This window comes from Odocoileus virginianus, chromosome 4 (assembly GCF_023699985.2).
Source record: "Odocoileus virginianus isolate 20LAN1187 ecotype Illinois chromosome 4, Ovbor_1.2, whole genome shotgun sequence".
NCBI lineage: Eukaryota > Metazoa > Chordata > Mammalia > Artiodactyla > Cervidae > Odocoileus > Odocoileus virginianus.
Window position 1 is genome coordinate 18,946,389 of NC_069677.1, and position 14,727 is coordinate 18,961,115.

A 14,727-nucleotide genomic window follows, 5' to 3' on the forward strand; every position below is an offset into this window, starting at 1 on the left:
TAGAAAGGGAGAGTATTTAAGTGTGGTATTTTTTTAAAAAGTGTTATTTTTTTTTAATGACCTGAAAAAGTATATATCTGAGATTGCATCAAATGCAGCATTGTTCCTCTATGGAAAGACTCTCTGTAGCTCTTTGTCTTTGTATCTCTCCCTATGTGTCTCTGTCTCTATCACTATCTCTTCTCTTTTTTCATCTCTCCTTTTCCTTTCCTCTTCTCTCCTCACCCTCAATGCTCTTTGTTTTCCTTTATCTTTAGTGGACAATAAAAAACCGCTGAAAAGACATTTAGAAGCAAGCCATGGATGTCAAAAAGTCCTGTATAAGAGTAATTCAGTTTTCCCCAGGAGACTAGATAGATCAAAAAGTCCAAAGCAAATTAGAAAATATGAGGATAAAATCAAGGCTTTCTAAGTGAAAAGCAAAAATTAATTCATTAAGAGTTCTGGGGCCATCTGAAGTCCCAAAGATCTAGGGAAGGACAGAATTAACTCTGGTGCATCAATTTAATCTATTAAGTATAAAATGTCTGAACAGCAAACTAGTCCACAATGAATGATTAGAGGTGTCTTCCCAAAGTGAAAAAGGATAAACAAAGCTAGAATAAATAACGGTCAACAATGGTTGAGAACTGCTTGAGAACAATAATTTGTATATCTGTGTTTGCCTTAACACTAATAGAGTCTTTATTTCAACTAAGAATCAAATAAAACCCCCAGTATTATATTAATAAAGAGCTATATTTATATAGAAAAAGCTACCAGTGACTGATGGATGACCTCTCTTTCTATTTCTTTTCTTTTGAGTATCTGTATAAGTTCCTTGAAGGAAGCATAGTTGGCAAATACTCTTCCGTTCATCCCTCTCCCTGGCATGGAAAGTCCAAACTTTAAAGGGACCACAATGTTCTGTTATATAATTTACAGGAAAAATGCAAACATCAGTACAGTGGAGTATATATCAAAATGCACAGTAATGACCTCTATGGGAAAAGAATCTAAGAAAGAATGGATATATGTATATGTAAAACTGACTCACTTTGCTGTGTACAACACTGTAAATCAACCAAATTCCAATATTTTTTTTTTAAATGCATACTCCTGCCTAGCTTAAGGAGTACTTCAAAAAATAGGAAAGTATCTTGGAAGTTAAAAAAAAAAAAACAAAACAACAATGGTGGCAAAGAGCCTTAAACTATTACTACAAACTTTATGAACACTGTAGGAAAGGGTATTTATTTCCTAATAATGTAAAGTTATGCCAGGAGTTTTGATTCTGATGGCAGAAGGAGAAAAGAAATTCATGAAAATAACAGAACTCAGCCAAGTCTAGATGATCAAGTGTGTGATTGTTTTGTCTTTTTTCTCTGATTTTCTCAACCATCTTGTATTTTCATTGTTCCTACTGCCTCTAAAACAGAGAAAGACAAAAGAAGGCAATTCTGTATATTGCTTTTATAGGTTTGTATGGCAGGTACTTGAAATTATGATCGAGGTTCTCATATTATTTATAAAATTTATCCATTTTCTCCCTGACCCTCAAAAATAAATGAACAATTGCAAAACCCAGTGGATTTTAGAATAAAGCAATCCTTGGTTTTTTTTTAAATATTGAGGATAAAAGTATATTTTATTTTTTAAAGAAATTCATCTATTAAATAGAAAAGCTTTTTTAAAATAGTGAAGTAAAATGGGTGAGGACTGGCCCAGTAGTGAGTCAGTGGTAATCAGATGGTGATTTGGTTCTCTAAAGCTCATCTAAATATTGCAGAAACAAATGTTACAGGGTAAGGGCTGGGATGGGTCTGCAGAAACAAAGGTGATTCAAAGGGCATAAGAAAGTTTTATAAGCCAGACATTGTCACTGAGAACCATATATACTCACGTATCCCCTGCAAAAATAGAGTCTTCTCTTAATTCATACATGTGAAGGAAAAATCAGGTCACTTTTCTAAACATAGAATTATCACTGTATTACAAGAAGCCTTTCTAGAGACTTTATAACTGCAAAATCAGCATCACACCAATAAATTGCGGTACTCTAATATCTTTTCAATACCCACCTTTGGGAAGTACAAGTAACTAAACATAAACATCAGTCTTTCAAAGCCTTTAAAAGAAAAACAAACGAAGAGTGAAGATACCTGCTCCCAAGAAGAAACATTTAAAGGACATCAGGGTGAATGTTATAATTCCAATGACCTTTAGGTCTAAGAATAAAATGAAACTGCATTCTTCTCACATTCTCTAAACATTTGGACTAAATTGCATAGAAACAAAATGTGTTCGGGATGACCAGCCATGAGCAACAGAGATAGGACTGAATGTCACAAGTACACCCAAGTAAGGAGTTTTTCAAAAAGCACATTCAAATAATATGAGACCACGGAGCTGGCAACAAATTGAATCTTTGCCCCAAACTGAAGGACCCATTGCTTGGCACTAAAATACAATAGATCCCTGTAGAAGAAAAACAACAACAAAGAACTACCCAAGTGTATCTAAAATACATTAAACACAAATATTTCCTTCACCTGCAGGGATTCCTGTCCTCCACAATCTGTTCCCAACCTGCCTTTCTGGCTTGGCTTCTAAATACCTTCACACTATCCCTTCAGCAAAACTGAACTATTCTGTTCCCAAATAAGAGATATATTTTCTCCTAGAAAAGAACAGTTGTTCTTTGATAGAGAAATCTTCAATACTGCCCTACAGTATTAATAACTTTCTCTGCTCTCTCATGCAATTTTGTTTGGTATTTAGTTTTTCTTCTTTCTCTCAGACTTGACTAAGATTCTTACAATAAGAACTTTTCTTTATTTACCCTGGATTCTAACAATATGAAATGGTCAAACACATAATATTTAGAATAAAGTGAAATCATTGTAAGATAAACATTTGTCATTAGAAGTAATTAAATAACAGGAATGGTGTATCCTGGATATGTCCATGGTTTATTGTAAGACCCACAATGTTCTTTAATAAAAAAGCAATAATGAAGAATTGGTTGAGATTTTGCTATTGTCAGTTGGTCTAGTTGGCTGGATGGTTAGCTTTTCTGTTGCTAATAGGTTGGTTGCTTTGGTTTATATGTAAGGACACAGAGAGACAGCATGATTAAATGTCTTTAATGTCATTAAACAGCTCATTAAGTAAAACAGTCAGAACCTGAATCAATATCTTGATTCCTGCTAAGCCACAATGCTTTTACTTATTTATTTATTTTACATAGTGTAATTCATTCCCAATAAGTCACACTATTATTTCCACTCTCTGCAAATTTCTTAAAAATAATGATTAAAAAATCAGGGCATCTTACCTCTGTTAGCATAAGAAAGCCCTAAGGTCAGGCAACGTGGTCCAAAAGAAAGAGCTTGGCTTTTGGAGGAAAGATGGCCTTTGAAACCCTATCAGCAGTACTGCTAACTAAGGCCAACCCCACCCTCCCCTCTCACCTTTTCCTCCCTACTCGCCCCCCCACCCTGGCTCTATATATCCTAATCTATAAGAGGGTTGTAAGAATCTCTATACCCCATCTGTGAAGCTAATGATAATGTGAGAAAAATCTAGCCCTGCACCTGGCACACAGTCAACAGTTTGTTGACTCTGAAAGAAAAAGCTGTATTTAAAGATGTGTGTGTGTGTGTGTGTGTGTGTGTGTGTGTGCACGCGCACGTGCATTTGGGGAAGAAAATTCATGGTTATCATTTTTCATATGGTCTGCAGCAAATAATTGTGAGATGGCAGTATTTTTCAAATTCATCAGATTATACATGGTACCATTCTAACTACCTTCCCAACTTGGAATCACAATTTCCAAATACTTGTTTCTACTCTAAAGGTGACTTTAACAGTTTGACTTTCTAACCTGCTGCCAAAGAAACACACCAAAAGAGAAGTGTGTGGCAAATCAGTTTGCTTTTAGAATTCTTGCAAAGGAGAACTTCTTTGCATATAGTATTGGAAATATTTAATTGTATGATAAGCAAAAATGGGAATATTGAGCCTTGGGCTTACATTACATTGATTTTTTCTTCCTTGTGGGTGGAAAACATCTCAAATGAGGGGGAAGGGGGAGTAAAAATAATTCCCATGAATTAATGAAAAACATAGCAATCTATTACAGGGTGGTCCTTTAACAATTAGCAAAACTCATGACCCCTGGGATCTTAATATATTTTTCTAAGTTATTTATATGCTAGTAGAGTCCAAGGGGAATGTATTCAGTAAAAATAATATCTATCTTAGGAACCGAGAAAATAGTTGCAGTCACAGTTTTGTTACGTATTAGTTGTATGACTTTGGATAGTTCTCTCAGCCACTTTGATTCTAATTTTCTGACCCCTAAAAGGGAGTTAAAATACCTTGACTGCTGTGTTTTGGGTGTGAGAACTAAATGACAAAGAATATGTAAAATTCAAATGAAATTGTATTTCAGCAAAGGGAGCTTTATTATCACCTCTATAACTGTTACATTATATTATCACTATTAAAATCATTTCAAGCTTTAATTCCTTAGAACAGAGTAAATACTGATCTTTGATTATTTGCTTTTATTACCATCAGAAATGAAATGTTGACCCCCACACTCCCCAGTGAAGCTGGAAATCACAGTACTGTTATAGAAAGACTATGTTTTCTAGTCAGAATCGTGTACCTTAAAGTCCAGTTGACTGTATTTGAAGTGCACCACACAGAAATAAAGTTGTTGTGTGGTTGTGATTTCTTTTTAAAATGTGGTACTTTTCTTTAGAGAAGGGTCCACATGAAGGGGTCCAGAGGAACAAGATAAAACAAATATCACAAGCATGGACAGAGCTTTAGGGCTTTCAAGATATCTCTCTTTGTTTACATCAATCCTGTGGTTCCGTTAACATGGGTACCTGAAGCACAGGAAGGACCTTACGAAAGACTAACCAGTCTACTGTCATCTACACTGTTGTAAAAGGCATGATGCACCAGAGGTTGGTTCATCGCATCCCTTTGTCCCTCTCATAGCTCAGAGCCGGTTCCCCTTTTATTTTTGTCAATAACACTTACTTTTTGTTCCTCTCCTTCCAACTAGGAAGTGCATCACTGACACAGACACAATATACCTTTTCATAAGGAAGGCAAATGAATATGGGCCAGATGGGCCGAGGGCATTACAACATGTTTCCTGCTCCCATGGTGACTCAATGGGGCTGGTATGAGAACGTGTTTTATTCAAGAAGTCAGCTTCCCTGGCAGAATTATGAGTCAGTTCCTGGGTAAAAAGCTCACTCTCCAACATCTGAGGGGGTGGTGGGGGGTGCTCTTCGGATGGATTACAGTAAAGGTCATTCAGAAAAGCAACTCTGCCAGGCCCAGTGGGGAGGCACCGGCACTAATGAGCCACTAACTCCTGAGAATTCATTGATCTCTAACAAGGTTAACAAGGTCGTTTTTCCATTTCCCTTCAAGGTGAGGACATAAAACCACGTTGACGAATTGCTAGTATGAATACAAACAAGTTCTATTATAAACTTTATAATTGACCAATTAAATAGTTGACCAACTTGGGCCAAAAAACACAATGTGAAGGGACAGCTTTTCATTCATTATATATATATATATATATATATATACACCTATGCCCATCATATATCTATCTGTATATATGTAAACACTGAGCTCCTACTATGTGTCTGTGCCAAGCTTTACTCCAAGTGTACGGGTTAACTGACAAAATGTACAAGTCCCTGTCCTTGGGGAATTTAAAAGCAGAGAAATAGGAAGGAACAGAGAGAGAGAGAGAGAGAGAGAAAGAGAAAGGAGAAGAAAACAGGGATTGGAAAGGACAAAGAAAATGAAAAAAGAGGAGGAGGAGAATGATTGATACAGTGACAAAAAACAAGTGTTAAGAAGAAAACTAAGGAAGGATAGAAGACTGGAGTGATTGACCTGGCTATTTTAGTTAAGATGGTTAAGGATGGCTTCTGTAAGAAGATACCATTCAAGGATAGAGCTAAATCAAATAAGAAACTACAATCAGGGGTTATACTCAGCATATTTAAAATCAGGGCATCAAGGAACTGGCCAGTCAAATGGGACACTCAATTAAGCAGGGTAAGACGCTGGTTTAAACAGGCAGTAGAGCTCTATACTAGAGCATCCCAGTTGAATATCAGTCCTGCTTATAATACATCCTTTCCTCTGTAAAGCCTCTAAGGGCCAACGAGGTTAGAAGTTATCTCTCCTTCTCTTGGCTTTGAGCTGTACTCTGTCCAAGTTATACCGCTCCTTTAGTGCTATTTTTGGTTTCCAATAAAATGTCTTAAGTGGTGTAGCAAAACCAAAACACACAAAGGAAAAGTAATCAAGATGGTAGGAAGACTTAAATCCATGCCACATGAAGAACAGTTGAAGGTATATACTGGAGAACATGGCCATGGTTTGGTGACCCCTGTCGAATATCTCTGATGGCCTCTTACATAGAAGAAGAATTAAATCAATGAGATTCAAAGTATGATCCATGATCTTCAGGGAAATTATACATGGGAAGGTTTTTTGTTTTTTTTTTAAATGAAGATAACTCCATTCCTTGAATTAAAATTAGAGACTCATGGAATGAGGTATTTTCCATTTAAATCAAGCAGTTGAACCAAAAACATGTATGGATGTGACAAAAGAAAAATTTCAGTTACATGTACTAAAATTTTTCTAATAATGTGATCAGTCCAAAGACATCATGGCCAAAATGAGATGATCACTAGTTAGAGGTACCATTAAATAGTTCTGAGAAGTACTTCTACAGATGAGATGAGACCCACGAAGAGAGACTTTCAAGTCCCCTGTAACTCTGATGTCATATGATCCATGTCCAAGATAGCTAAGTGGTTATTTAAACTCAATAAATACTTTGGCTGCATCTTCTTATGCTTGTGAAGCAACATCCAAAGAAAGAATGAGCCTAACGATAGGGTCTTTCTTTCCTCTGTGTGTGCTCTCCATGCGCTTAGCTGCTCAGCCATGTCCAACTCTCTGTGACCCTTTGGACTGTAGGCCTCCAGGCTACTCTGTCCATGGGATTTTTCAGGCAAGAATATTGAAGTGGATTGTCATTTCCTTCTCCAGAGGATCTTCCCAACTGAAGGACTGAACCTGTGTCTCTTGTGTCCCCTGCATTGCAGAAGTCATCAGAGCAAAACTATCTTTATTTATTTGTTTTTATAAGGTATCAATGGGCTGTTACCACCAAGGCTTTCTCTGCTACTGGCTCAAGTTTGGAACTCAGAAGTCATCCACTATCACTGTCATTTCTTTTCCCATAGGACCTGAGGTAAGGGGAAGAAATATGATTCTAGTTGCCTTAGACGTGAAGGTGAAGAAAAATTCCTATAAGTAAACACATGCAACCAGGCCTCTCAGTGTACTTTGCCCCATAAAGACTAAAGATTTCAGTAGTTCTTGCCACCATCACAATTATATGATTCTGTAAAATATAAGATTTTATATTACCACAAAAGTAAATGGAAGTAAGCAACATTATGTTCTCTTAACCCATTTTCAGACATACAACATTACCCTACATGTTCTCTGCATCTTAATAGATTGTTAAAAGACATTCACTCACCTGAGGCATCGCTTTGCAGGATCCCATAGAAGTACAGACTCATTACACACCACAGAAGTCCCATCCTGTCAATACAAACATAAAGGTAAGGAGAGAACTTATTACCCTCAAGTGCTTAAATAATACTAGTGCATATGTAGCCCGACTATTGACTAGGAACTGCTTTAAGACTTTTACAATATTAACACAAAAATACAATTATATTTATAATAACACATTTTTTATATTTATAAAAAATATAACATAACCATAAAATTATAACAATTTTACAATGTTAATATTGTCAGAACCAACCAGGAAAATAGGCTTTTTTTATGTCACCATATTACAGATAAGAAAACTGAGACAACTGTAAATAACATTAAAGATCCTTTGGCTAGAAAAGGGTAACTGGTGCATCTAACTTGTGCATGTTCAGTCACATCCAACTCTTTGCAACCCCACGGACTGTAGTCTGCCAGGCTCCTCTGTCCATGGAATTTTCCAGGCAAGAATAATGGAGTGGGTTGCCATTCCCTTCTCCAGGGGATCTTCCTGAAGTCCCAGCAAACAAACCCTCATCTCTTGAGTCTCCTGCCTTAGCAGGCAGATTCTTTACCATTTGCAGCACCTGAGAAGTCCCAGAAAGTGGTAGGGTAATGATTAAATTACAACAGCCTGGCTCTAGAATGGTCTCTTAATCACTGAACTCTGCCTACTTAAAAATATTTTTTTAGATTTTTTTTTTTTCACCAGAGTTGAACTTCTGGCAGATAAGTTTGTTCTTCTTACCCTTCATCATATTGTCTTGGTTTATTTCCACTTGGAAATGTTTTATTATCTAGACACTTTTTCTTCTTAGTGAGGAACAGAAAGTCTAGAAATCCTAGATTCAGGCTTGGTTTGCAGTCCACCATACTCTGAATTTATAGTAAAGGGAAATGTATAACCCTCATGTCTTACTGTGCCTGCTCTACTCTTCCTATTCAAGAGACAAATGATGAAGCTGGATTCCAGTTTCTGTGATCTTTAGCCCTTCTGTTGGTAACCAGCTGAAACAGTTCACTAGCAAGAATGATGCCCTTTTATTTGGTTGTGTGATCTTTAACGCAGAAGGGCTGGAGGTATAACAACTCTGTTAACTATTTCTTTCCCCACTACTCTAGACATATCTGGCCCCTGATAACACCTCTGTGGGGTTATAAATACTGAAACCTGAATATTACTGAGAAATTCCATATCAAGGACCTCCACTCTCTGTTTTGAACATAACAGCCATACGGGGGGTAATTACAGAGGTCTTGGTAACTTGTCCAGATCATATTTCTAGTAGGTGGCAGAGATGAGATTTATATCCACACCTGACAAACTACGTCTATTATCCCAAATATTAGCCTATGCCACAAGTTTCACAGTAACACAGCAGTCTAAAAATCATAGAAGTGTTTAATAAATAGAATGACCTACTAACAGCATTTGAAATGGGACATTTATAAGAGTGCTACACTGAAACAAAAGGTATAAACCAGCATTGTTCAAGCCATCCAGAATGTGTGTTCATTTTAAAGGAGGATGCAAGTTTCATACACTTGTCACCTCTATTGGCCACACATCACCAAAAATCTCTAATGTACTTCTTTCTTAGCATGACTGTACATCAGAGTCCCTCGGAAAGCAAGGAGATCAAACCAGTCAATCTTAAAGGAAATCAACCCTGAATACTCGTTGGAAGGACTGATGCTGAAGCTGAAGCTTCAATACTTTGGCCACCCGACACGAAGAGTCAACTCACTGGAAAAGATCCTGATGCTGGGAAAGATCGATGGCAGGAGGAAAAGGGTACAAGAGAGGATGAGATGGTTGGATGGCATCACTGATTCATTGGACATGAACTTAGGCAAACTACAGGAGATGGCGAGGGACAGGGAAGCTTGGCATGCTGGACTTGCATGAAGTCCATGGGGTTGCAAAGAGTTAGACATGACTTGGCAACTGAACAACAGCAACACAAATCATACAAAGTTTATTATATCTTAAACAACATTTTATCTCAGAAATTAAATGTCTGTTTCTTAACACCACCATTCCCTTATAATCCTTATACCATTACCTTAGGGAGTTTTCTTTTCAGCATTCTTTAATTCAATAAAACATGCATTAAACACTTTCTATTTACAAGTCACTAGCCTATAATTGCAGAGACCTCTCTCAAGCAAGATGTAGGGCCCTCTCTAAAGGCACTTATCCCCAGTAGAGGAAATAAACCACATGCAAACCACTTCAGCATCATCAACTTTGAACAATAGACATGCAGAGGCACTACAAGATATTCAAAGATTTATCAGACGGAAGTTTGAGCACTAAGCAGAGTCTAACAGAAACTTAAAGTGTGTTCAAGAAATAGCTGCAATACAAAGTAAAGTGATAAAAATAGAGAGGCGCTGATAAGTGTTATTGAAGATTAGCAAAAGAAAGAGATTACTCCAGCTAAGGCAGTCAAAGAAGACTAAATAGAAGAGGTAGCTTTAAACTGAAAGAAGTGGTTTGGAAATTTAGAATTGAGGCAGAAGGAAAGTGTGCGGGAAAGAAACTCAGTGGAGAATAATGCTCAGAGGAAAGCATGGAACATAAATAGGAAATCATCTATAAATAATTCAGTTTGACTCAAGCACAGGGTATTAGGGAAAGAACTATAAAGATTTTGGTAGAAAGCATGGGGTTTTAGGATCAGAATATTGCACGATCTTGAACAGTAGGCTAAGAACTTGGGATTTAATTTAAACAGCAAAGAGGGAATCACTGACATTTTCTGATCAGAGGAATGATTTGGTGACCAATTTATGCTGTATGGAGGTCATTCCTCCAGGCATATATTGGATGGATTGCCACTAAATTCTGTCTTGAAATCAATTTGATTCCTGAGTCGATCATCATAATAACTGTTATGCTCCTGGTTTTGTGTCATCCATAAACTTGATGAACATTCCACCTATGTCCTCATCCAAGACATTAACAAAAGTAATTAATAATTCTGTATAGTTCTTGTCAACAGAGAGCAAGTAGACACTTAATTGCTGATATAAGGCAAAGTCATCTCAGTTCCAACACTCAGCTATGATAAAGGATTCTAAACTCCCAAATTGTTTTTGGCTATTAAAAAAAAAAAAAAAAAGCCTCACACCTCTATACTTTCACAATTTGTCTGTTTATAAGCTGCTGAGTTCCTATGGCCACACTTTGAAGACATTCTAATTAGTGTGTGATTGAGAGTCTAAATTGATAATTCCAGGAGTAACTGGATTATGCTGGAGGCAACAAGGAGTCAGGTTACCAAGGTAAACTTAATCTAATGTGTGCAAATACAAATCCAGGGTCAGTCCTGCCCTATGATGAATCAGAATAAATCAGACTGAAAAGAAAATATGATTGTGCAGGCTGGTTTTAAAAGACTAAAGGTACCAATGATCTGAAACGTTTCTGAGAAGATTGATTCATTTAACATAGACTTGCATTCAGCCTCAGAAGTTTACTATTGTTACAAGTAATACCATTTATTTTTTCTTTTCATTCTTTTCTCTTTTTTTTCTGCATTCTGAAGCATGTAGAACTTTTCAGATCAGGGATCAAACCTGCCATACCCCCTGCAGTGGAAGCTCGGAATCTTAACTACTGGACCACCAGGGAAGTCCAGTAATATGCTTTTGATTCTCATGTCTTGTGGAGAGTGGGACTGAGTTTTTTTCGACCTGGAGAAACAATCAGAAAAGAAAAGGAATCTATCTAAAAATGAAGGGTTTCTCATGGTCTGAAGTACAACCTAGCTTTACATTATTGTGATGGGGTTTAATAGCTTCTGCCTTTGCTTCAGATGACTAGAACCTACATACAATAAATTCCTAGTCATCCTTCCCTGCATTTTGTTTACTATATGATCATTCCACACTTCCTCTCTTAGATATTAGTACTTATCTCATATTCAATGCCCTTGTTTCCTAGTATAATGTCTACATCACCTAGCAAGAAGTTTCAAGTATGTACCTAGTTTTATGTTATATACTCACTTTAACATCCATCCATGCAAATTAATCTTTCCAGTGTCTGCCTTCTCTAGGGACATTAAGCTTCAAAATTTCCTTACCTCTGAGTTTGCCCTGATCACTGGATTTTCTCACTGGCCAGGAGATAGACTGAAACTAGGCTATCTACACCTAGATAATAATTCAGATTATCTCTGAATCTTCATTTTCTCAGTCTTCCTTCTATATAACAGTATTTTACAAGACCACAGACTAGATTCATCCATCAGTTTCCTTAATTCCACATACAGCTCCATAATCAGACCATAGTCACTCTCCGAATCTCAGCAACCTGGTTGGGGCATGGTCCTTCAACTTGGTTCTTATTAGCATTCTGTTCTAGGAGCCTGCAATTTTTTCCCCTGTAATATCTTACTCTAAGTTGGATAAACTTCATCTAACCATGAAGCTTTATCTGCTTCATTTGTGGTTGATAGATACTCTGTGCTTTGACCTGACCGCTGAATACTTGGACGTTAACACCAAGTCACAGAACCTAGATGGTCATCCACATGCAGGATCATCCCTGCAGCCCAATTATTTCCTTGAGCCTGAATTCCATCTAGATCTTTCTTTTCCTTTTTCTAATATACTGATAACGTTTGAGCAGGTCTTGCTTCAAAACCTTTCAGCAAAGTAACATAATAGGCTCTGAATCTGGAGATAAAGAAGTTAGCATATTCCACTTTGTCTTTCTTAATGAATGTAGCTATAAACCTGGGGAGAGTACATGGAGCAACTTTCTGAAGACTCTAAATTGGAAGCAATAGCACATTCTTTTCAAGTATGCATAAGCATTCACCACAATATCATGTACCATAAATCAAATTAAACAAATTTAAAGGAATTCAAATTATACTCTCCAACCATAGGATTAAACTATAAATATAAAAAAATAAATAACATGAAAAATCTCCAAAGATTTAAGAATTAAAATATATACTTCTAAGTAATACATGGGACAAAGAGAAAGTCTTGAGGGAAATTAGAAAATATTTTGAACTGATCAAAAGTGAAAATCCAACATAACAAAGTGTATGGGATGCAGTTAAATCAGTGCTTAGAGAATAATTTTCTGTATTAAAAGTTCACAATAAAAAAAGAATAAAGATCCCAAGAAAATAATCTAATATTTCACCTTAAGAATCTACAAAAAGAAGAGAAAACTACACCAAGCAAGCAAAATGAGGGAAATAATAAAGAATGGAGATAAAGACTTCTGTAGCTGTTCGGTCGCTAAGCTGTGTCCGACTCTTTGAGACTCCATGGACTGCAGTATGCCAGGCTTTCCTGTCCTTCACTATCTTTGGGAATTTGCTCAAACTCATGTCCACTGAGTTGGTGATGCCATCCAACCATCTCCTTCTTTGTTGCCTCCTTTTTCTCTTGCTCAAAGATTTTTAGACCAGAAATAATAATATGCATAGAAAAAATAACAAAACCAAAAGCTGGTTCTTTGAAAAGAACAATAAAATTGCTAAACCTTTAGCCAGGAGAATCAACAAGGAAAGTAAAACACACATCACTAATACTAGGAATAAAAGAGGGTATTTCACTACTGATTACACAGCATTAAAATTGTAATAAGGCAAAACTAAAAACTCCAGGCACGCAAATGCCACAATTTAGATAAAATGGACCAACATCTCAAAAACCACAAGTTACCAAACTTCACCCAAAATTAAATGGACAATCTGAATGATCCTATAATTATTAAAAAGAAATTGCATGTGTAGGTAGAAATCTTCCAAAAAATAAATATTTAAGCATCGGTAGTTTCACTGGTGAATTCTACCAAATATTTAAAGAATTAATAACATCAATTCTTCAAAATTTCTTCCAGAAAATTAAAGAGGACAAAACTGTTTCCAATTCATTTAATGGCATCAATATTACTCTCATTACAAAACCTACCATGGACAGCACAAGAAAACAAATCTACAGATATTCTACAATCAAGCAGAGTTTATCCCAGGAATTCAAGATTGGTTTCAGTATTTTCACAGATTTAAAGAAGAAAAACCACATCATCATATCAATTGATGCAGGAACAGTACTTGACAAAATTCAATACCCATTCACCATACAAATTCTCAGGAACGTAAGTATAGGAGGGAACTTACTCAGATAGCAAAAGAACATCTAATAAAAAACCTACAGCTAACATTACATCTAATGTTAAAAGACTGAATGCTTTAAGGAGCAAGGAAAGGATATTCCTAGTATTATACAACATTATTTTAGAAGTCTTACCCAGTGCAATAAGGCTATACACAGATGACATGAATTTCAACACAGAAAGACCTAAGGAATCTATTTATAAATAGAACTAAATAGGGTTAGCAAGATTACATAATCTGTAGTCAACACACAAAAATTAAACATATTGCTATAAACTAACAATGAACAATTATAAAGATTTTTTTAATACTGGTTACAATAATGCAAAGAAAAAAATGTTCACCTAAAAAGCTTAATCAATTCAGTTTAGTTCAGTCACTCAGTGGTGTCCAATTCTTTGCAACCCCAACACGTTAGGCCTCCCTGTCCATCACCAACTCCCGGAGTCCACTCAAACCCATGTCCATTGAGTCAGTGATGCCATCTGCTGAAATTTACAAAACATTGATAAAAAACCAAAGGAACTAAATACATGGTTGTCAAGATGGCCTTCATGCCCTAATCTCTGGAACCCATAATGTTACTTAACTTGGCAAAAGTAACTTTACAAATGTAATTAAGATTATACAGCTTAAAATACAGACATTATATTGGATTATTCATATGGGTTTGATCTAACTATTGAGTTCAGTTCAGTTGCTTAGTCATGTCCGACTCTTTGTGACCCCATAGACTGCAGCACGCCAGGCCTCCTTGTCCATCACCAACTTCCGGAGTTTACTCAAACTAATGTACATTGAGTTGGTGATGCCATCCAATCATCTCATCCTCTGTCATCCCCTCCTTCTCCTGCTTTCAATCATTCCCAGCATCAGGGTCTTTTCAAATTAGTCAGTTCTTTGCATCAGGTGGCCAAAGTTTTGGAGTTTCAGCCTCAGCATCAGTCCTTCCAATGAATGT

At 36.5% G+C, this 14,727-nt stretch overlaps 1 protein-coding gene across 7 annotated transcripts in view; it reads right to left on the bottom strand.

The window, feature by feature from the left end:
* Positions 1-14,727, bottom strand: part of IL1RAP (interleukin 1 receptor accessory protein) — a 149,216-nt gene that overhangs the window by 88,397 nt on the left and 46,092 nt on the right. For all 7 annotated transcript variants that reach the window (XR_002313374.2, XM_020890480.2, XM_070466244.1 and 4 more), the window contains exon 2: positions 7,592-7,656. Coding sequence is in view for 6 of the 7 variants with exons in the window: in XM_020890480.2 (XP_020746139.1) it covers positions 7,592-7,655 (64 nt within the window). In the remaining variant the exon portion in view is untranslated. The remainder of the gene's footprint in view (positions 1-7,591; positions 7,657-14,727) is intronic.